General features: G+C 36.2%; 1 protein-coding gene across 2 annotated transcripts in view; it reads left to right on the forward strand.

Annotated features, from left to right (window-relative positions):
• Positions 1-2,080: 2,080 nt before the first annotated feature.
• Positions 2,081-22,663, forward strand: part of aatkb (apoptosis-associated tyrosine kinase b) — a 62,075-nt gene continuing 41,492 nt past the window's right edge. For both annotated transcript variants that reach the window (XM_051124141.1, XM_051124142.1), the window contains exon 1: positions 2,081-2,625. In XM_051124141.1, coding sequence (XP_050980098.1) covers positions 2,544-2,625 — 82 coding nt within the window. In that variant the 5' untranslated portion in view covers positions 2,081-2,543. The remainder of the gene's footprint in view (positions 2,626-22,663) is intronic.

The raw sequence follows: 22,663 nt of genomic DNA on the forward strand, positions 1-22,663 counted from the left end.
GCTAATCATGCCAGAAACACGCTAGCGACATGCTAATCATGCTAGAAAAGTGCTAGCGACTTTGCTAATCATGCTAAAAATATGCTAGCAACTTGCTAATCATGCTAGAAACATGCTAGCAACTTGTTAATCATGCTAGAAGCATGCTAGCAACTTTGCTAATCATGGTAGAAACATGCTAGCAGCTTTGCTAATCATGCTAGAAACATGCTAGCAACTTGCTAATCATGCCAGAAACATGCTAACAACTTTGCTAATCATGCTAACAACATGCTATTGCCTTGGTAATCATGCTAGCAACATGTTAGTAACTGGCTAATCATGGTAGCAGCATGCTAATCATGTTAGAAACATGCTAACAACATGTTAGTAACATGCTAATTGTGATAACAACAATGCTAGTACCATGTTAATCATGTTAGACAACATGTTAAATCATGTAAGCAATTTGTTAAATCATGCTAGTGTCTTCCATACTTTTACAACTGCTTCAAACTTTCAGGCTAGGCTTTCTCAAGCCAACTTAAAGTTTGTTCTCAAACTTTACTCATCTAGTTCTAAAACTAATATCTTACTCCCGATTGCTCTCAACATGGGGAAAGGCAGTGCTTTAAGTGGGCCGGTACGCGCCGGTACTCAGTACCGCCACTTCTAAATATAGCTCTTGAGAGTACCGCCACCTCTCCATGCGCCCAGAACGTGCTTTTAGCGTACCGGTACTCTCATTTGCACATCTGTTATAATCGTTTGGCTGCGCTGCCGCTTTTCAGAGCGCCCTTCACAAGCACGCTTCCTAATTCGTCCCACCGAGAGCAGAGACTACATTACCCATACACCAATGTGTTTTACAAGTGAAAAGCGCATGCGTCGCTTTTGCCGTTGTTATGTCAACAACTCAACGTGGTCCGGAGAGGGTGTGTAAAACGCGCAAACAGCTGCTCGGTTAAAATACAAAATAATTTATTTTATATACATTTTGTGTAAAAAAAAAACACTTTACAAGTGCTGCTGCTAATAGCAGCAGTGACTCAAGAGAGAGCAAAATACAAATTAGTTTATAATTTATTTTATGTACATTTTGTTAAAAAAAAATTTCAATACCTTTTTGCACATTTTATTTATGTTCAGTAGCTCTTTCTAAGGGTATTTTTTCAATAACCTTGTGCACATTTTATTTATGTTCAGTAGCTCTTTCTAGCTCAAGCAAATCCACAAACTAATAAAATGATTTATTATTTTGTATAAGGTTGTCTGTTGACTGTTGTATATAAAACCCATTCAATATAGTTGTTGTTACCAACTATATTGGCGGAAAAAAATAGAGTACCGGCACCTCTTTTGGGCCACTTAAAGCACTGGGGAAAGGAGAACTTTTAATCAATAAATGGGGGGAAAAGTAACTGGCCTTATTTTAAAAAAAAACAAAAAAACTCACTATTTTCTTGTCAATTAAAAAGTAATGCGTTACTTTACTAGTTACTTGGAAAAAGTAATAATAATATGTAACTTGCGTTACTTGTAATGCGTTACCCCCAACACTGGTTACCATGGTTGAACCACAGTAACCATGGTGTTTTGGTTTGTTTGGAGAGCTCCGTGAATCACGTGAACGCGTGGCGGCGACGCCGGCGAGATCAAAGCTTGTCGCAGCTGTTTTTCAATGTCTCTGGCGTTAACAGAAGCGCTACATTTTACGCTTTATGCCACATTAAGTGCGCCAAAAAGGTATTTATAATTCGAAAGCTGAAACTTTGTTTAAAATCGCAAGCAGGGTTGCCAATTTGGCGTGAGATTTACATGGGCAGGGTGAGAGCGTGAGACAGAGCCTGAAAGCGTGTGTCTCACACCAAATGCGTTAGAGTTCCGCTTTGAAGAAAAAGGTAGATAATAAGCAATTATAGAAGAATCCAGCTGTTTCCCCATGACTCTCATCAACATAAAAGTTGTGACCCATAAACCAGTTCCAAGGGGTTCCTCTCTAGTCAGTTTGTTTTTATCTATAGCTATACGTTGAACATTAGCGTCAGTCACCGCTGCGCTTGTGGCGCAATCTCCTCCCCTCAGCGGATTCCAGCAGAATCAGTCAGACTGAGATTCTGTAGAGGAATCGCGGTGAGCAAGATGGCGCTGTGTCGTTCAGCACTGAACAGCTCCCTTCGGGCTTTTTAACAAACAGTTTCATTTGGGTTTAAAACAGCCAATTAAAACGAAAGCCAGAATTTGCCTCGGTTTCTCTCCCTTAGCCGGAACACAAGGAATGCTCCACAGGACGCGCGATTCGTTTGGTGCAGAGAAGCAGCAGAACCCACCGCAGAGACCCTCTCCACGAGAATGACCAGAGAAGACTCAAATGAACACGGCAGTGGCTTGCGGTGAGACCTATCTATAAGATAATGGACTGCATAACCAGAGGATTTGTCTGGCTATTCCCCTGTTTTGACTCTGTAACATGGAGGAGCGAGGGAATGACATGTTTGAAGAGAAAATAAACTCTTTTATTTAACATCAGAGACATCCTTGCTGGACTTCTCGTTATCTTCAGCATGTCAGGCACTGTAACACTGCTGATCATGTCTGCGTCGTTTTTCAACCCTAGTTTTGCGCTGAGCTCTCATTTTGACTCAGGTAGGTTGTGTTTTTATACATGAATGCGTGTATATTTTATCTTAATGCACGTGATGTCACATCGCTTTTTCAGTACAAACCCGCTTCTGTGATGCTGCGCAAAATGCTTCTCTCAGCAGTACTGTATGAATGAGATCTTTATTAGAAGCGTTTTTTAATGACAGTTGTACAGGGAAACTACTCGTAATACTCGTAAACGGATCATTTCATTGATATTTTATGATCTATATAAGATTGTCTTCTTATTTCAGATTATAAGCCACAAGGGAAGGCAAAACAAAATGACTCAATTTGCCTCTCCACACGTCCATTGACTCGCATGCCAAAGGTGAGAGGTGGAGGTGTAAGATTGGGTGATTGATGCACAGGTAGCCATTTCTGATTGGATGAGCAGGACACTGTCAACCTCCAGGGAGGTTTGGGTATGTGTGTGTAGTGAGCAGCTAATGAACAATATAATGACTGGCAAATGAGGAAGCATATAACCTTTGGGTCAAGACAAGGTCAATTAACAGAATTAATGAGTCGCCTAAGACAAGTACAAACAGAATCACATTGAAAATTACACTCAAAGATTCGCATAAAGAATCTTCCATATGCTCATGCATCTTGATATATCATTATCATCTTGATTTACTCACCTTAATAAGATAAAAATCCTAGAAAGCTCCAGAAAATGGTTATAAAGCCACATCAAATAACTGCAAAAAAGAAAAATACAGGTAAAGTGGGACAGCTGTCAGTTGTCATTGTTTTAAGTAAGATTTTAAATAAGATGAAAATTTTAAAATCAAAATAATATAATGGAAACCGTTTTCAGAAACAGTTTTCAAACAGTAATTACTAGTAAATTTCACAATTACAGAGAAATGGCAAAAACTAAAAAAGTATTGTCTTGTAAAACTCACTCAAATAATCTTCAAACAAAATCACGTTTTCAACATAATGCTGAAATGTAATTAAAAAAAATATATATAGAGTGCACATGATGCCTGACTATCCTAAAGTTTCCCACTTTACCAATTATCACTTCACTTATATTGTCCCTGTTTAGTTTTTTTTAAATGAAATGAAAGAAAATACGTAATAAAATATCAGATGGCACTAATTGAAGCTCCATTCCCTCATGTTGTTCTAAATCTGAATACTATTTATTTATTTTTTAATTGATGAATTCTCAGAATAGAATATTGTCCATTTGTCCAACAACAAACAACAGTTTATACACACTTAAAATAATGGTGCTTCACGATGTCATAGAAGAACCCTTTTTTGTCTAAATGGTTCCATAAAGAACCCTTAACATCTAAAGAACCTTTCTGTTTCACAAAAGGTTCTCTGTTGCGAAAAAGGTTCTTCAGATAATAAAAAGGTAAGAAAAAGATGGTTCTTTAAAGAACCTTTCACTGAATGGTTCTTTGTGGAACCAAAAATGGTTCTTCTATAGCATCACTGTGAAGAACCTTTAAAAGCACGTTTATTTTTAAAAGTGTAGTCAGGCTCCAAAAGGACAAGGACTCGTAGAGTGTTTTTAAAGTCAAAAAACCTGAATTTCATTTTTTTTTTCTCTAAAAATGTTACCCTCAGTTCGTTGTCAGATCAGTTTCTGTCTAGAAAAAGCGTAGGCTAATTTTGATATGAATGATGTTCATTCGTTAGACATTTGACGTCATTGACATCCAACCTGATATGACAGGCACTATATTTGTTCTTCACACAAAGATATACTTTTCTGTTCCACTGGATATAAAAATAACAGCATGTGGGTTTAGAACGTGATGTTGTGTAAATAATGATGCAATTTTTGGGTGAACTATCCCTTTAAAACCTCCCTGTAGTGTAAAAATGAGCCATCATGTGGGTTGTTGCCAATGGTGAATGGTATTCCCTCCCTTCTAAATTAGGACTCAGCTGTGTGTTTGTTGCCTCCTCACTTGGTTCCTATGGTTACCAAGAGGGTCTGCAGACTTGAATTTCGGAATCTAAGCAGTGATTCCTTTTCTCTGCATATTTATTACTACCTTTTATGAGATATACCGCTATTACCTATATCGAGGCCTCTTTTCAATATTCTGCAACATGTTCTAAATTGACTTTCACAAATTGCTATTTCCGTGTTTCACGGTTTTACATTTCAATTTGGAATTGCAGACCTATTCCCCTCCTCCGAATTTAATTATGTCAGTCAGCGGTGATGAAGAAGGGAACAAGGTCTATCTGTCAAAGTGATAAAATGGAAGTAGGACTCATCCTGGAGAGTCTGGGAATGATTAGAAGGAGATAAAGGAAACAGGATCTGCTCATAGTCCTGCTGGGCTTGTTTCAGACCAGGATACTGAAGCCTGATTCAAATTGATTCATTTGTGTTTTTTCTTGAAACTTTGCGACGTAAAATTGGTGCAGCAACAGTTGTCACTCAGAAACTGATTAAAGGATTAGTTCACTTCCAGAACAAAAATTTACAGGTAATTTACTCACCCCTTTGTCATCCAAGATGTTCATGTCTTTCTTTCTTCAGTTGGAAAGAAATTTTGTTTCTTGAGGATTTCTCTCCATATAGTGGACTTCAATGGTGCCCCTAATTTTAAACTTCCAAAATGCAGTTTAAATGCAGCTTCAAATGGCTCTTAATGATCCCAGCCAAGGAAGAAGGGTCTTATCTAGTGAAACGATCGATCATTTTCGACACAAATTGACAATTTATATACTTTTTAACCTCAAATGCTCATCTTGTCTTGTCTCTGGAATGCACATGCGTAGTCTGTGTAATCTGGGTCAGTACAGGTATGTTGGAAAACTCCCATCTCGCTTTCTACTTCAACTTCAAAATCGTCCTACATTGCTTTTTTAACTTTTTATTTTTTGTAAAGGGCGTTTGATCTTTTTTGCATGTTCACTTTGTAAACACTAGGTCGGTACGATTTTGTTTGAAGTTGGGGAAGAAAAAGAAATGGGAGTTTTTCGAATACCCTAACTATCTTGAACGTGAAAAAACAGAGTTGACGCAGAGCTAGACAAGACCAGCGTTTGAGGTTGAAAAGTATATAAATTGTCAGTTTGTTTTGAAAATGGCCGATCATTTTGGTAGATAAGACCCTTCTTCCTTGGCTGGGATTGTTTAGAGCTCTTTGAAGCTGCATTTAAACTACATTTTGGACGTTCAAACTTGGGGTCACCATTGAAGTCCACTATATGGAGAGGAATCCTGAAATGTTTTCCTCAAGAAACATAATTTCTTATCAACTAAAGAAAGAAAAGCATGAACATCTTGGATGACAAGGGGGTGAGTAAATTATCAGTAAATTTTTGTTCTGAAAGTTAGCTACTCCTTTAAAGGTGACATATCATCTTTTTCCATTTTTAAGTGCAACAGTCGGTCCCCTTGCATCTACAAACCCAGAAAATGTGAAAAAGTACCGGGTACATTTTTTGGGTAAGCCTTTCTCTGCAAGCATGTGAAAAAATGAGCCGCTCAGATTTCGCTCCCCCGTGAGGTAGTAAGAAGATCTCATTATAATATTACCGTAATATATGTTTTTACAAGCCACAGCGAAAGTTTAAGCAAAGCATGCCAACTGTTCTGACGTTGGCTGCACTGACAAGCACAAAACACTATTTAGAGTCCCAGCCTTAGAGGAGACAAGAGAGCAGTGGATTTGTTGATTTATTTACTTTATATTACGCTGCTGCCACACAGATCTAATATAAACATGCGATTTCTGTACCAGCTGTTTACCTTCACAGACATAATCGACTGTTTTTGTAACTCAGTTGTGTTTTTAACATAAACTTGTGTGTATTTGACAGTTTAAGCGCAATAAGACATGAAAGAGAACTTAGTTTAGTACTCACATGTCGTGTGACAGCCGCTTTCTGTACATGTGTATTCAATGTGTTTAAAACGCATGATTTTAGCATGATAGACATGATAATCAAAACCAAACAAATGTTTTTTAGCAGAATATCTTAGTTACTAGCTGTAAAGGCACAGCCCTATTTTGGCAAAGGGGGCGGGGAGCAGCAGCTCATTTCCATTTAAAGAGACATGGACGAAAACAGTGTTTCTGCTTCCACTCAAAATAGGCACTTTCAAAATTATATAATAAATTATCTGTGGGGTATTTTGAGCTGAAACTTCACAGACACATTTTGGAGACATGGGAGACTTCTATTACATATTGTTAAAAGGGGCATAATAGGTCGCCTTTAAAAAATCAAGAAATGGCAAGTAACACATTGAATTGAATGTGAAAGTAACAAATTTGAAGTTTCAGTCATTTTGAAAGTAATCTCTATTTACCATTTCAAAAAAATGTTGTTTTCTTTTCTTACAGTGTAGCAATCTTACAGTTTTTTTTCTCTAGAAACATAATTTTGTGTTTAAAATGCAAACGTTGTCACACTTCGGTCTGAAATTTAGGGATTCAGTCTGTGAAGTCTTCCCCATGATTTGCATTTCAGTTGCCCTTTTTGTTTGTGTTTTGCTAGAAGGTGAATGACTCACGATGACTTGGTAAGTCAGCAGTTATGACCATGAATCATGATGATGTAGCACTGAGCATCATTGCAACTGGATCTTCTTAATGGATTTTAAAATTAATGGCTGTTACAGATACAAAAGCGTGAACTTTCTAAATAGTCCCAAAACAGCATGGCTTTACTTAGACAATTGTTCCTGAGGGTATGTTGAAATTTACTGCGACTACTCTGTAATATAGAAATATGAAATGATAGAGGGGGTTGGTGATTGTAATGATGACATCATCTTTCTGGAAGCAGGGTTTGTTGGGTAATTGCTGGTGATGTTGGCGGCCATCCCATGCCAGCCTCCAGAGCTCAAGTTTCCTGACCGCCAGACAATCAGACTGTCCTGTAGCACTGGGCTCTTCATGAAAGACCAATTGCTGTTTATTCCTCTCCTGTGAATTTCGCACACAGGATCTGACAGAAGGATCGGTAAGAACATGTTACAATGGATTATAGTAGATTATACGCACGTTGAGATATGCTAGTGGAGAAAATGGGAAAGACAAAATATGACATAATGAGATTTGGTCAACATCGACGAATTCTTCCGAAAAAGTGTGTAAAATGTGTCTGGTTGAGATTGAGAAGAGAGGATTGTTTGTGCTCAGATGGGTTCAGGAAGGACGTAGCGGTTACATGATGCGCAAGTAATGGTGAAGGGCAGTAAAATGCCATCGGGTGTAATGTAAACAAGCTGGTGAGAGGTGAGTGGCACTTTGGTTTATATGCATTTTTTATTTATTTGTGGTTGACTGGATTTATTGGGTAGAGAATCTGAATATATGCTGTTCAAAATTTTGGTGACAGCAAGATTTTACTTTTTAAAATTTTTGATAGAAATTAACAATTTAATTTACAAGGATGCAATAAAATTAATCAAAAGTGACAATAAAGACATTTATAATGTTAGAAAAATTTCTATTTCCAATAAATGCTTCTTTTGGATGTTATGTTCATCAAAGAATCCTGAAAAATGCAAAAAACTAAAATATTATGCATATGCATATAACTGTTTTGAACATTGATAAAAATAAATGTTTCTTGATTTTGTGAGTTTCTTTATTTTTCACTGAGAAATTGAAAGTAAAATAGAAATAAAATCTAAAACAGCAAGTAATTTTGAAAGTAATCTGTTTTATTTACAATTTTGAAAAATCTTTTTTTTTCTCACAGTGTAGCCTATTTTTTATTTTTTTAGAAACATAATTATTGTTTTATTATTGTATTATTTATTTGTTTTATTAAATGTAATATTAAATAATGTTCTAAAAGATTTCTATTTTAAATAAATGCTGTATAAATGCTTTTGGACTTTATATTCATCAAAGAATCCTGAAAAAAAATGCATGACAGTTTTCACAAAAATACTATGCAGCACAACTGTTTTGAACCTTAAAAATAAATTAAAAATAAAAATAAAGTTAAAAAAATAATTTATTAAAAATAAATGACGTTTCTTTATTTTCACTCAGAAATTGATATTACATTTAAAAATAAATTTAAAAAATCAAGAAACAGCATGTAACAAATTGACCTAAGTGTGAAATTTTGAAATGTTGAATTTTGAAAGTATTTTTTCTTAATAATTTTTCTACATTTTTCTTAATATTTTTTCTGAATAAAATTTTCTTACAGTGTAGCCCATCTTTTTTCCTTCTAGAAACATTTACATTTACATTTACATTTACATTTTGTTCATTTATCAGACGCTTTTATCCAAAGCGACTTACAGGTGGGGAAACATAATTATTGTTTTATTTATTTTATTAATCATCAAAAGTTATACAATAATTCATTTATAATGCTACAAAAGATTTCGTTTTCAAATTAATGTTGTTCTTTTGGAGTTATTTAATAATACATTTAATAAAACAAATAACACAATAATAAAACAATAACTATGTTTCTAAAAAAAATTTAAAAAATGCGAGAAAAAAATATTTTTCAAAATTGTAAATAATACAGATTACTTTCAAAATTACTTGCTGTTTTAGATTTTATTTTTAATTTACTATTAATTTCTCAGTGAAAAATAAATAAACACAAAATCATCAAAGAATCCTGAAAAATTGTTCACAGTTTACACAAAAATATTACGCAGCACAACTGTTTTGAACATTGATAAGATAAATGTTTCTTGTTTTTTCCTGACACTGAAGACTGCTGAAAAACCAGCTTTGCATCACAAGAATACATGATATTTTTAAAAGGAATTACAATTACAGTTTTACAGTATTACTGTTTTTATTGTATTTTGATCAAATAAATGCAGCCTTGGTGAGCATAAGAGACATCTTTCAAAAATATTGAAACATCTTAACTCCAAACTCTTGAACAGTACTATTTAGTCACAGGTTTCACAGGTGTTCAGGGTTGAGGTCTGAGTTTTGTGCACAGGAGAATTCTGATGCTGGAACATGAGATGTATGCCTCATTTGTCCATTTTTCTCTTCATTTTGTTCTGAGTTGTTGCTTGATTGTTTGCTTGAATTTATGTACCTGTTTGAACATAAAATCCAAAGCCATTAATTGTAAGGGAGTGTCCACATGCTTCAGTGAGCTCTCTGTTATTTTCATGATACATTTGCTCCTATCAGTTCTGTTCTAAGTAAAGCTCTCCACACCTACTCTTTGGCTCCAAGCGCTGTCGTTTGTTCCTTCAGGTTCAGTTACAAACAAGCTGCCATGATTGTTGCTAATGGCCTGTGCCATTGCAGCAGAACTACTTTGGGCATGTGTGTCTGGTTGTGTTTTTCTAGTGAGGGAATACGAGTATGTAGGAGTGCAGGAGATGGTGGAAGGTAATCGATCCTGATGGAGAGAAGAAGACTAGTGCTGTTAGAAAAGAGCAGTCCATCATCTCTCTCCTCTCTTCCCCCCCAAAATATGGCATCCGTTAATAGACGCCACTCCCAGTGATGTAGTCAAAATGATATTATTTTCTGGCTCTTTGTATTGAATTCTGTATTGATTAAGACTCATTATAATGGATATGATTGCAACCAATATTGGCTATGTTGTCTTGGCTTTTAGATACTTTTGACAGTCTATGGCAGTCCAGTGCAAAGCTGTGTTATAAATGCTAATTAAAAATAAGTTCATTGGAAATTCATTGGAAATTCAACAAAAGTATGCTTTCTCAGACTCGAGGGAGAGTTTTCTAATCTGTTTGTTTTGTGTGTTGCCAGTAAATCTGAATGCTTCTCTGGCGCTATCAAACTATATTATCAAAGCTTTGAGAAAACAAGGCCAAGTGCGAGACAGCAAGACTATTTCAGGGACTTGCAATAATGCCCTAAGTGGAGCTATTCAGTGTGAGAGGAAAGGAAGATTGTGACCTAGAACAGCACTGAAGTACCCCTAGTTTTTTTTTCCCTTTGAGATGCAGAATAATCTCAAAAAAGCAAAAGCAAAAAAAGAGTGAAAGTGGCATAGCCACTAGTCACTTTTCAGCCATTTTATAGCCGGAAGCTTCATTCAGATAGTTACTGATGAATCAGAGGATGGGTGACTGTAATGGTGACATGTCCGGATGTATCAGAAAAAGGAGGAGAGCATTATTATATTTTTATTTGCGGAAAATGTCCCACAAGTAATTTATAGCGAGTAACTTGATGCGAATATTCATTTTGCTTTTGGTGTGAACATAAAAAACATTTTCTGATACAACTGGACGTGTCAAACCAGACGTGTCAATAACACATCATGCAAATTTTTCGCTTAATTTGAAATTTTTGAACTTGCACAGAAGATGTGAATGAGGCATATATCATGCGTTCGCGGCAATCGCATCACCAAATTCACGTTCACGTCTATTTGCGTCTCTGGATTAACTTTGTATGTAATCTACTATTTCCGCTCGATACAAAATTTTCGAACTTGCACCGAAGATGAGATTTGTGTAACCTACTATTTCCATTCGATTTGAAATTGTTGCATAGAAGATGCGATTAAGATATATATCACGTGATCGTAGCAATCGTGTCATTTGCATCGCACTGCAATTCATGTCTGTTTGTGTCTCTGGATTGACTTTGTATGTAATGTACTATTTCCACTCGTTTTGAAATTTTTTGAAATTGCGCAGAAGACAAGATTGAGGCATATATCGCACATTCACTGCAATCTGCAATCATTCACACAATTTGCGTCATTCGCATTACCCGGTGCAAATTTGCATTCATTTGCGTCTCTGGATCGACTTGGTGTGTAATCTGCTATTTCCGCTCGATTAGAAATTTTTGAACTTGCGTGAAAGTTATTGTGTGAAAGAAAGGCATATACCACATCTCTGCGACAATCGCGTTGCCCAGTTTGTGTCATTTGCATCGCCCGCCATGAATTCATATCTCTGGATTGACTTTGTATGTAGTCTACTATTTCCACTAAATTAGAAATATTTGAACTTGTGTGGAAGACGTGTTTGAGGCACATATCGGGCATTCACGGCAATTGCATTGCCCAGTTAGCACCATTCACATCACCCTGCGCTAATTCGCATCTATTTGTGTCTCTGGATTGACTTTGTATGTAATCTACAATTTCCACTGGAATTGAAATATTTGAACTTGCGTGAAAGACGTGATTGAGGCATATATCGTGACATTCGCATTGCTCGGTGCGAATTCGCATCTATTTGTGTCTCTGGATTGACTTTGCATGCAATCTACTATTTCCGCTCAATTTGAAATTGCATTGCCCAGTTTGCGTCATTCACATCACCTCGCGCAAAGTCATGTGTATTCGTGTCTCTAGATGCATTTGCAGCAGTCGCGTTGCCTAATTCGCATCATACGCATCTCCTGGTGCGAATTTGTGTCTATTCGCGTCTCTGGTTTTACTTTGTGTATAATTTATTATTTCCGCTCAATTTGATTTTTTTTTTTTAACTTGTGTGGAAGACACGATTGAGGCATATATCGCGTTGCCCAGTTTGCGTTTATTGCCGTCTTTGAATTGACTTTGTATGTAATCTACTCCCATAAAAAATTAAATTTGCTTTTGGTGTGAACACACCATAAACTATGGATTTAAAAGAAGATCTCTAGATTTTATTATTATGTATTTATTTAAATTTTATTTTTTAATAACAACTAAAAATAATTAAAATAAGTATATTACAACACAAAAATTATGGATTGAGTGTTCTATTATATTTAAAGGATAAATACAATTATTAATTCATTTAAATTATTAAAATGCTACAGATTGCTCACTTGAGAATTAATGGCTGTCTAATAATTATACAAACAGTGACTTTACTGGTGAACACCACTGTTTACTGTTGAATGCAATGTAGGATAACTGCTGTTCTTTAGAAACCTTCCAGATGGATAATTGTAAATAATAAATATTTACCATAAGTAATATTTACGGCAGGGATTTTCTGTCCTTGATAGTATCAAAGTAAATCAAAAATTTGGGCCATTTTTGTTGCACAGAAACAGCTCATTTGTTTTCATACGCTTTGAATGCCATTGTATGCACAGAATGTTAAGAGGGCTTTGAAAATCCCTTGATGTATTTAAAGGATTATTTCTGTTATCTATGTTTAAGGCAGATGTTGCTACAACTTAACCACTTCATTGATGAAACTGGCAGCAATTTTGCAAACATATTAAATGAATCCCTCTAGATGGGCCGTGACCCCCCTGTAAGCACATCCTGCTACTCAATTTTTCTCTTTAGGCCTACAGGGCGTCACACAGTAAAGGGGACGATGGTCCTCAGTGTCTAGTTGAGAGAAGATTCTTGCTGTCACACTCACTGCAGGCTGCAGTGACCCAGAAAATACAGATGGATTGCACAGCAAAATCACTCACACAAGGTAGAACAAAATGCTGAAAGGGCAGACCGTTGAGATGAGAAGTTTGACTGTAGAAGTAATTTAAGTCAAAAATGACAAATTGGCTGAGCTTGTACCCTAAGGTCAGAATGGACTTGTTTTGAATCTTGGTTGGAGAAGGTACCCTGTATACCACCTGTATTAAACTATATTATTCTGCATTTTAGTGGAGTGTACTGTATATAGCAGGCTTTTAATGCCTGTATCAGCACCATGGAGAGTTCCAGAGAGAGAAACAGAGGCCATTATGTTGTTCCCATCTCATATATATTACAATGTTGAAGGACAGCAAGGCTAAGATGGAAGCTCAATATAGAATCCATTACAATTGTTCGCTCTCTCCTGTTGCAGGCAATCTCAAAGCATCTTGTAGAATACAGACAGCTATTGAACGAGATGCAGGAAAACACTAACTGGCTGAAGGTTTTCTTGAAAGCGTCTGGAAGAGCAATAGGTTTGGGGAAATAGCATTCAATAGAGGTGAATTGCAGTGTGGTGGATTTCAGGATTGATGGTAAATGGTTGATTTCCTGCTACTGACACTTTCCACAAATAGGGTGTAAAAAAAAAAAAAATCAAAAAATTTAATTTAATTTCACATAATATTTATGAGTGTTCTTATTTGTGCAGTTTTCCAGAATTAAACTTAATTTATAATTATTTTATTTTATTTGTTATTTTGGTTGAGCTTGATGTCCAATCAACACAGTAACAGAGTCAACACAACATATATTTGTAAAAATTGAAAATAAAATAAAATTAGATTATGTACATGTCTTCTGGCTTTACAGGGACCAAATAACATTACTTCTTGGGTGTCACAATTTTAAAGATATTTTTTTTTAAATGGAGAAAATTATTATAAATGTGTTTATAATTTAAAAATGTGATTATGATTAAAAATAGTATTACACTGTAAATCACTGTAAATGCCATTAAATCAAATTATGATGTTAATCTTGTGATTTTATGTGTAGATACGTATAGGGTACAGACATTTGACGTGTTAAAAACTACTTTCTCTGCTAGGTAATTCAAGTTATATTTGGGGCTGTCAAACGATTAATCGTGATTAATCACATACAAAATAAAAGTTTGAGTCTGTGTAATTATTATGTATATATAAATACAAACACATTCATGTATATATTTAAGAAATATTTACAAGTATATGTATTTATAATAATTTTTATATAATTTAAATTATGTATAAATAAAAATATTTTGTACATAACATTTCTCTTAAATATATACATTAATTTGTGTGTATTTATGTATACATAATAATTGCACACAGTACACACACATATATTAGGCAAACTTTTATTTTGTATGCGATTAATCGCAATTAATCATTTGACAGCTCTAGTTATATTATAATTTACCTATTATTTATTAAACTATATGTTGATTTTTAATATCTTAATATATCATTGTAATAGCTAATGCTTAAAAGATGTAATGGGACACCAAAGTACCCTACTTGTGTAAAGCATCCACTAACTGCCATTTTACATTCTGGCGGCCTGTGTAATACTCCTAATGATTTTTGTGATTATGAGAGCTTGGCATAGAGGTGTGTGTTTGCTGGAATGCTGAGAAAGACTTGGTATTAATGTGCTGCATGCTATTAATGTGTGTGAGTGCATTTGCAATGAAAACACATGTGAGTGGCCATTAGTATTTCTCTGTCTCACAGCATTTGCGTGCGAGTGTGATAAAGAAGTGTAAGACAGAAGCGTTGCTGGTGAATTTGCACAGCAGATGCTCGTCGCTCTATTTCCATAGCAACATGTGACACAGATGTCACACCATCCCATCATTTCAGACTCATTAATCAAACTCTGATTGGCTTGGCCTGGAGGATTCATTCACCGGATGCTGAATCACCTCTGTCACCTCTGTCGCTTCTGTCACCCCGGGCAACTAAGGGTTATTTATCATCTCTAGGTTATTAGGAGGTCAAAAGAGGATGTCGGTGCTGGTAGTTATTTAAAGTAGACATAATTTAGAGATTTTTAGCTTCTTATATTTTCCCTGAAGTGCATTTATTATGTTGGTCAAGGATAAGTCCTTAATTCAGATTTGAGTTTTAGTTTTATTTTGTATTATATCAAGTTAAACTAAATGAGAAACACAAGCTGAAATACTGTACTTTAGTTAGTAATTATTTTACTTAATGTAATTTTATGGTTTTAATTTTAGTTTCAATTTTGTTTTAGTTTTTTAGTTTTTGTCTAGTAAACCTAATAAATAAATAAAAAAAGATAGATAGATAGATAGATAGATAGATAGATAAATAGATATAAGAAATAATTTAGAAAAAGTTCATGTGAAGACACACACACATATATATATATATTAAACTACCATGCAAGCAAAAACCCTTCCAGCAAACATATTTCTTCTAATAATATCACTCAATGAAAGCACTATTTATTAACATAAATAGAATAAAAAAGAATAAAATATAGTACAAAAGAGCATGACAGAGCAACAAATAGTGAAACAAATAGACACATTACATAATGTTTTGTATACTTGGAATAATTTGATTTTCAGAGACCAGATTGAATTTTTATTTTATTTTATTTTAGCAGTTTTAGTTCAAATTAAATAAATAAATAAAAATAATTTATATATGTATAAAAATAAAATAAAATAAAAACTAGAAAAATCCCACAATAAATAAATAAATATGAAATTTTGAAATAATTTATTAAGACGAAAAGTACAGAAAAGTGGACTATGGTTGGTTACTTTTCCTGGCTAATAGGCTGTTTTAGTATAAATAAATAAATAAATAAATAAATAAGACATCATTTAATATAAAAAGAGGGAAAAAGAGAGATTGTCCCATTTAGTTTTTTATGATTATACAAAATTTTATTTATTAAATATTAAGAGCATTAGCCCGTTGGTTCACATAAAGACACACAGATATATTTTAAGCTACCCTGCAGGACAAAAATCCTTCCAGCAAACATATTTCTTTTATTAATATCCCTCAATGAAAGCACTATTTATTAACATAAATAGAATACAGACTAATGTTTAAAAATAGTAAAAGAGCATGAAAGAGCAACAAATAGTGAAACAAACAAGAAAGTGAAACAAATAGACACATTACATAATGTTGAGTCCTGTATACTTGGAATAATTTGAATCATTTTCCTGCAGAATTATCCTACAAATATGTGGGTGTGTATAGCAAAAAAAAAACTGTGATTTTAAGAGATCAAATTGAATTTTTATTTGATTTGATTTTTAGCATATAAACCTAGAAACAAAGTTTTATGATTTTGAACATTTAAAAAATAGGAGATTACGAAATGAATGTAATTTTTTAAATTGTTATACCAATAATATAATTTGTAATGAAACATTCTGTATTTAAAAAAATGCTAAAAGCATTTGCTATCAGACAGTCAGACAGACTTTTTGCCATCACACATGTAGCACGTTCTGTTGAACTGAAGGTTATATAAAGCTGCCGTTCTGATCACAGAGGCTGGAAGATTCTAGATCTGTTTCACTGTTGCTAGTCCAAAAACCCAAACCCGGCAGAACTGGACCAGCTATTTATGGATAATTGAGCTCTGACCTTCAAAGCCCACATCATGTGATATGCGTTGAAATTAATGAAACATATGTAGTCTCCCTGTCTCCATGGCAACCGTTCTTCAGCATCCATGGCACAGTGAGAGCACACTTAAGCTTTCGCTTCTCAATGCGTAATCACACTGTGGCCATCTATAACCACGGCAACAGCAGGAAGACCAATTCAGGCTTTGAAGGAATTAGAGGCACTGCCTGAATTCAGATCCGTTATTCAGAGGGGAAGTGAAAATTCTCGTTTTGCTTGACTTGAATTGTCATTCTCCACCAGACAGCAGCTCTGAGGTCTTATATGCTGTAGTCACCATTCTAATATTATCATGTGGGATACTTCCAGTGGGTGATGAGTGTGTTGCTTACTAGTATTGGACATTTCAGCTCTGTGGTTTGTTTGGTCTTCGGTAACTGTCCGATTATAATGTTAGTCAAGGTTTCTTGCGGCCAAAACCTGATTACATTTTTTGTGACTAGTTTTTCACCTTCTCCCTGACTGTTTTTGCTGCTATTCCATTCAGACTACATTGTAAAGGGCCACTTTAAAAGGAGAAACAGCACGTTTTGCATCTTTGCTTACAAAAAGTATTCTCATAGCTTCATAAAATTACGGTTGAACCACTGAAAGACAATTTTAGCAATGTTTTGCCCCGTTTCTGTTCTGTTTTTCCTTATTTGGTCATGTTCCTCTCCTCGTTTAGTTTGATTATGAATCAGTGCACCCGTGTTTCCAGTTATCCAGTGTATTTAAGTTCCTGTCTATTCAGTTCTCCTTTGTCGGGTCTAAAAGTTATGTATGTGTGTTATCTCCACTTCCTTGTGTGGATTTACCCCTGTGTCCAGGATTTAATAAAGACTGTTTCACTTACTTACATCTCCTTCGTTCCTTCTGGCAGCTTAACGTCACAGAAGACCCGACCAAGTACAGTTTTTTTGCGTGTTACCCCTGTTTTTGCTTCCCGTTTTTTGTAGTTATTTGTTTCTTTAGCGTTCCCCACATGGATCCCCTCCTTCGCCTGGAATACCTCCTCTTCCTGCTGGAAGAGGCCACACCAGACTGTTCCTGGTCCTCACGAGTCTCACCACCTACCTGGACAACGCGCTCTTTGCCCCCTCTCCTTCCTCCTTCTTCGGAGCCCCTCTGTCACCCCTGTTCCCACGTCCACCACAGAGAGGGCTGCATTTCCCACATCCTGCCCAGAGAGGGCTCTGGTTTCCACGTACAGCCTAGAGGGGGCTCCCGTTCCTGAGTTTAGCCCAGAGAGGGCTTCTGTTCCCAAGTCCAGCCCAGAGAAGGCTCCTGTTTCCAAGTCCAACCCAAAGTGAGACTCCTAAGGGCATCCCTGAGAGCCCGGAGGCTCACAAAATCCCGGCCCTCCCACCCACTCCTGCTTCCTCCTCCTCTGTCGTCTGGCAGCCCCTTCTCTCATCCTCAGTCCTCCATCTGTGCGGTGGCCTCACCGCGGTTCTGCCAGTTTCCATTGGCATTGTGGCTGGAGGATCCCGTCTTCGCCTCCGGCCTCAGAGTCCAGGACTCCGGCTCGGCCTGTCGATCCAGTGGCTCCACCATGGCTCCTAGCTCCCTCCTTTCCGCCGGGGCCCGGCAGTCAACTGGCTCCACTGGGCTCCCTCGTCCCTCCAGCTCTGCCTTGGTCTGGCGTCGACCATCCTACGCCTCGGGACTCCACTCCTCCGGCTTTGCCTCATCCCTTGGCTCAACCTTGGTCCTCTGTTGCTTCAGCTCCACCGCAGCCTCCCAGATCCACGCCTCTACGTCAGTTGCCGGTACCATCGGGTCCACTTCGGTCCTCCAGATCCTCTTCGTCACCCTGGCTCATCGGCTCACCACCTCCGCTTCGGCTCCTCCATCACCTGCTCTGCTGCCATTGGTCGGCCCCCTGGAGTCGTCAGCTCTTTCTCCTCCATGGCTCCTCTGTCCGTCAACTTCACCGTGGGCCGTCATCATGTCTGTGGCCTGTCGTCTCCCTGGGTCCTCTCTCCGTCGTCTCCACCCTGGACTCGTCCCTCTCCCGGGTATCCGTCCTCCTACCCGATCCTACCCGATCCTCCTTTCAAGTTCCCACTTATGCCTCCCTCTGTTGTTGTCTACGGTGCGAGGACGCGCCTTCCGGGGGGGGGGGATTTGTCAGGTTACTGGACCTGTGTTGTCGTGTTTTGCCCCTGTTTCTGTTCTTGTTTTTTTCTTATTTGGTCATGTTCCTCTTCTTGTTTAGTTTGATTATGAATCAGTGCACCTGTGTTTCCAATTATCCTGTGTATTTAGGTTCCTGTCTGTTCAGTTCTCCTTTGTCGGGTCTACTAGTTATGTACGTGTATCATCTCCAGCTCATTTTGTGGATTTACCCCTGTGTCTAGGATTTAATAAAAACTGTTTCACTTACTTACATCTCCTTAATTCCTTCCGGCAGCGTAACGTGACACTTACTACCTTTAGGGCCTTGAATGTGTCAGTTGTGTTGCTGCAGGGTTAGAAAGCTCTCAGATTTCATCAAAAATATCTTAATTTGTCTTCCGAAGACGAACAAAGGTCTTACGGGATTGGAATGACATGTGGGTGAGTAATTAATGACAGAATTTTCATTTTTGGGTGAACTAGCCCTTTCATTTACAGGAGATGTTGCTGCATTGGAATTTACCGTATTAGAAATCCTTTAGTCAGACACAAAATCTCTCAGCCCATGTTTATAATACACATATTTGATTAAGAGATATGGCCTGAGGCTGAAACAGAGATAGTACATCTGCACACATATCTAATATGAAGAAAACTAAGAAAAATATTGAATTAATCTCTACCGCAGAGTCTATCTCAGACATTTTTTGTCCTCATTTTATTCTGTAGTACATTGTCTTCCTTTTATTTCTTCATTATTCTTTTATCACGCTGCCTGATGCTGCAGCTGCTCTTAGGACCCGAGTTACAACTCCGCTCGTGTGTGTTTAAATTTTAATGTTATGTTCTTGTCCTCAGAGTTTGAGTATCCTCTCTGGATATGAGCCTCCTGACCCGAACCAGATAGGAGTGTGTGGAAAGACATCAAAAAGAGGCCTTGCAACGTTTGTTTTTAGTGCAAGTTATGTAACTTGAGTGGCACGTAACCATGCAGAGATCTGCATCTCTGAGAGGAGATGATGTGGTGGGTGTCTAGCAGGATCAGACCAGGAATAAGGCATTTAGAGTCCCTAGAGCTCAGCAGCTGCTACTTCCCACCATAGAGACAGAGAGGATCAGAGGGAGAGAGTGTCAATGTTGGAATGACAGGGAGTAGATGGATTGAGAGAATAAAAACTCTCTACATATGCAACATTTTAAGTAACTCCTGATATGAGAGCTGTGCCAGAAGTTCGGCGGTGTTTTTATGCCTTACAAGATATCTTTTGGACAGAATCAGCATTGCATGTATCCTTCACAAAGGCAAGCCCGTAATTCACTATGACAAGCTTAGTGTGGAAAAAACACCCCAAAATAGCAGAGAAATGTTGATTATATATATATATATATATATATATATATTTTTTTTTTTTTATTTACACTGCCACTCAAAAGATTGGAATCATTATTTCTAATGTTTTTTTAAGAAGTCTCTTATGCTCATCAAAGTTACATTTATTTGATCAAAATTACAGTAAAAAAAAAAGTTATTTTATGAAATATTATTGCAATTTAAAATAAAAGTTTTCTATTTTAATATATTTTAAAAGGGTATTTATTTCTGTGATGCAAATGATTCTAATATACTGATTTATCAATGTTTGAAACAGTTTATTAATTTTTTTTGGAATCAGTGATACTTTTTTCAGCATTCTTTGATGAATAAAAAGTTAAAAAGAACAGCATTTATTCAAAATAGAAATCTTTTCTAACAATGTAAGTCTTTACTATCACTTTTTATCAATGTAACATGAACTTGCTGAATAAAAGTATTAATTTCTTAAAAACAAAACAAAACAAAACAAAAAAAACAGAAATAAAAAATGTACTGACCCTAAACTTTGACTGGTAGTGTATATTGTTACAAAAGATTAATATTTTAAAAAGCTGTTTTTTTAAAGTTTTAAGATTCATGAAAAAAGTATCACAGGTTCCAAAAATAAATAAATAAATAAAAAATAAGCGGCACAATCAGCATTTTAGCATTTTTCAATTATTTCTGAAGGATCACATGACACTGAAGACTGAAGTAATGAGGCTGAAAATTCAGCTCACAGGAATAAATTCTATTTTAAACTATATAAAACCACTAATTTAAATTGCAATAATATTTCACAATATTACTTTTTTTTCTGTATTTTTAATCAAATAAACATAGCCTTGATGAGCAGAAAAGGCTTCTTTAAAAAACATTAAAATCTAACTGCTCCCAAACTTTTGAACTGCAGTGTATGTTTTTTGAAAAATGTCTCTTATGCTCACTAAGACTGCATTTATCAAGGTTTAAAAAATATTAAAACATTAATGTTGTAAAATATTATTGTAAATATTGTTGAAAACAGTTTAATATTGCTTAATGTTTTTGTAGAAATTGTGATAATTTTTCTAGATTTTTTAATGAATAGAAGGTCCAAAAGAACAGTTTTTTAAATCTTTCTTTAACATTATAAATGTCAGAACATCGTATAATTTGCACAAATTCTAACCAAAACTTTCAAATGTTTGGTTAGAATTTTTGCAAATTATACAATTTTCCAACATTGTATAATTGTAATTCAGTTTTCGTGTGTGCTTAATTTAAAGATTTATGTAGTGTTTCTGCCTGTGTAGAATTTTTCAAATTAGTTATTTCATTTCAGTTGTGACCCTTCATTTAAAGACTGTAAAACAACATTAAGGCTCGCTTGGTTTTGTAACAGAGCAATGAAATGACCAGAGGAGGGAAAGACAGATCAAGGTGATTGATCTATATGTTCGCTTTTTCTATTGATTTTGCATTTCTCTATCCATCACTGACTCTTTTAGTGGCCATACGACGTGTCCTCGCCGCAGGTGAGCTTAGAGAACGCGGAGAGATGCTATTCCTGTCACAAGCATCATGTAGACACGCTGACTTAAGGGGAGGTTATCGATTAGAAAGGCTTCTTACTGTGCACAGACAGGGACAGCAGTAAGCATGTGTGTGCGGTTTCACTGGGCACACATTCCTGTGCTATGACTGAACAGGAAGTCTGAGTCAATCCATGACCTTTTTTCCCCCATTAAACCCGGCAGCCTAAGGAAAAAAAGACAGTCACACACTGGACAAGAAGTGCACTGTTGTAGCTCTCAATATGAAGCAAATGACTTCATTTAAGCCACAGAAAAACAACAATTTTGCTGAAAAATGCACAATGCATCTTCCAAACTAGGGTGGTCACTATGCATCTTATTTACCCCTAAATGGTACATATTAGTAGCTTAAAGGTGCATATTACTACTTCAGAAGTACATGTTAGTAGCTAAAGTACGTGTTTGAAAAAGTTTCTCCAATTTTATACCTTTTTTATCTGAGAGTGTGTGTCAGTTTTCACTATATCAGTATGTCAAAAATGCTAACGATGTTCAAAGTGTTTGAGGAAGGAGGCTTGATTAGTTTCGGACTGAACACCTACAACCGCCCACAGTCTGATCACTCACCGTCTGATGTATATTGTATACAAAACTGGCAGAGCTAGCAGATAACGGCAGTTACAATCTGATTGGCTGGTGCTAAGCAACGTCTAGGAGTCGAGGTACAGCATTTCGCCTAGAAACAAGGTTTATGAGCGCATTTGAGGAAGAAATGATTACTGGATTAACCGGAGTTTACCCAGGTAGAGTGGCATCAGATTATTTGAGGAGTCTAAATATTATTTATTCCACTTGGTATCCATGAATTTAACTGTACTGTAACTGAGTAACCGCTTTGTTTTCTTGAGTATATGTCTGGTAAATAATCTATAGTTACAATTTTCAGTTTGACAGAAACTACACAGATTTCTGCTCTTTTCCATTCAGTCATTCCTGGCATGGTTCTGTTTATTTTAGCCTAGAGCATAAAACCAAACTGTTCTGACTAA

The sequence above is a fragment of the Labeo rohita genome, chromosome 12 (genome assembly GCF_022985175.1).
Source record: "Labeo rohita strain BAU-BD-2019 chromosome 12, IGBB_LRoh.1.0, whole genome shotgun sequence".
NCBI classification, from domain to species: domain Eukaryota; kingdom Metazoa; phylum Chordata; class Actinopteri; order Cypriniformes; family Cyprinidae; genus Labeo; species Labeo rohita.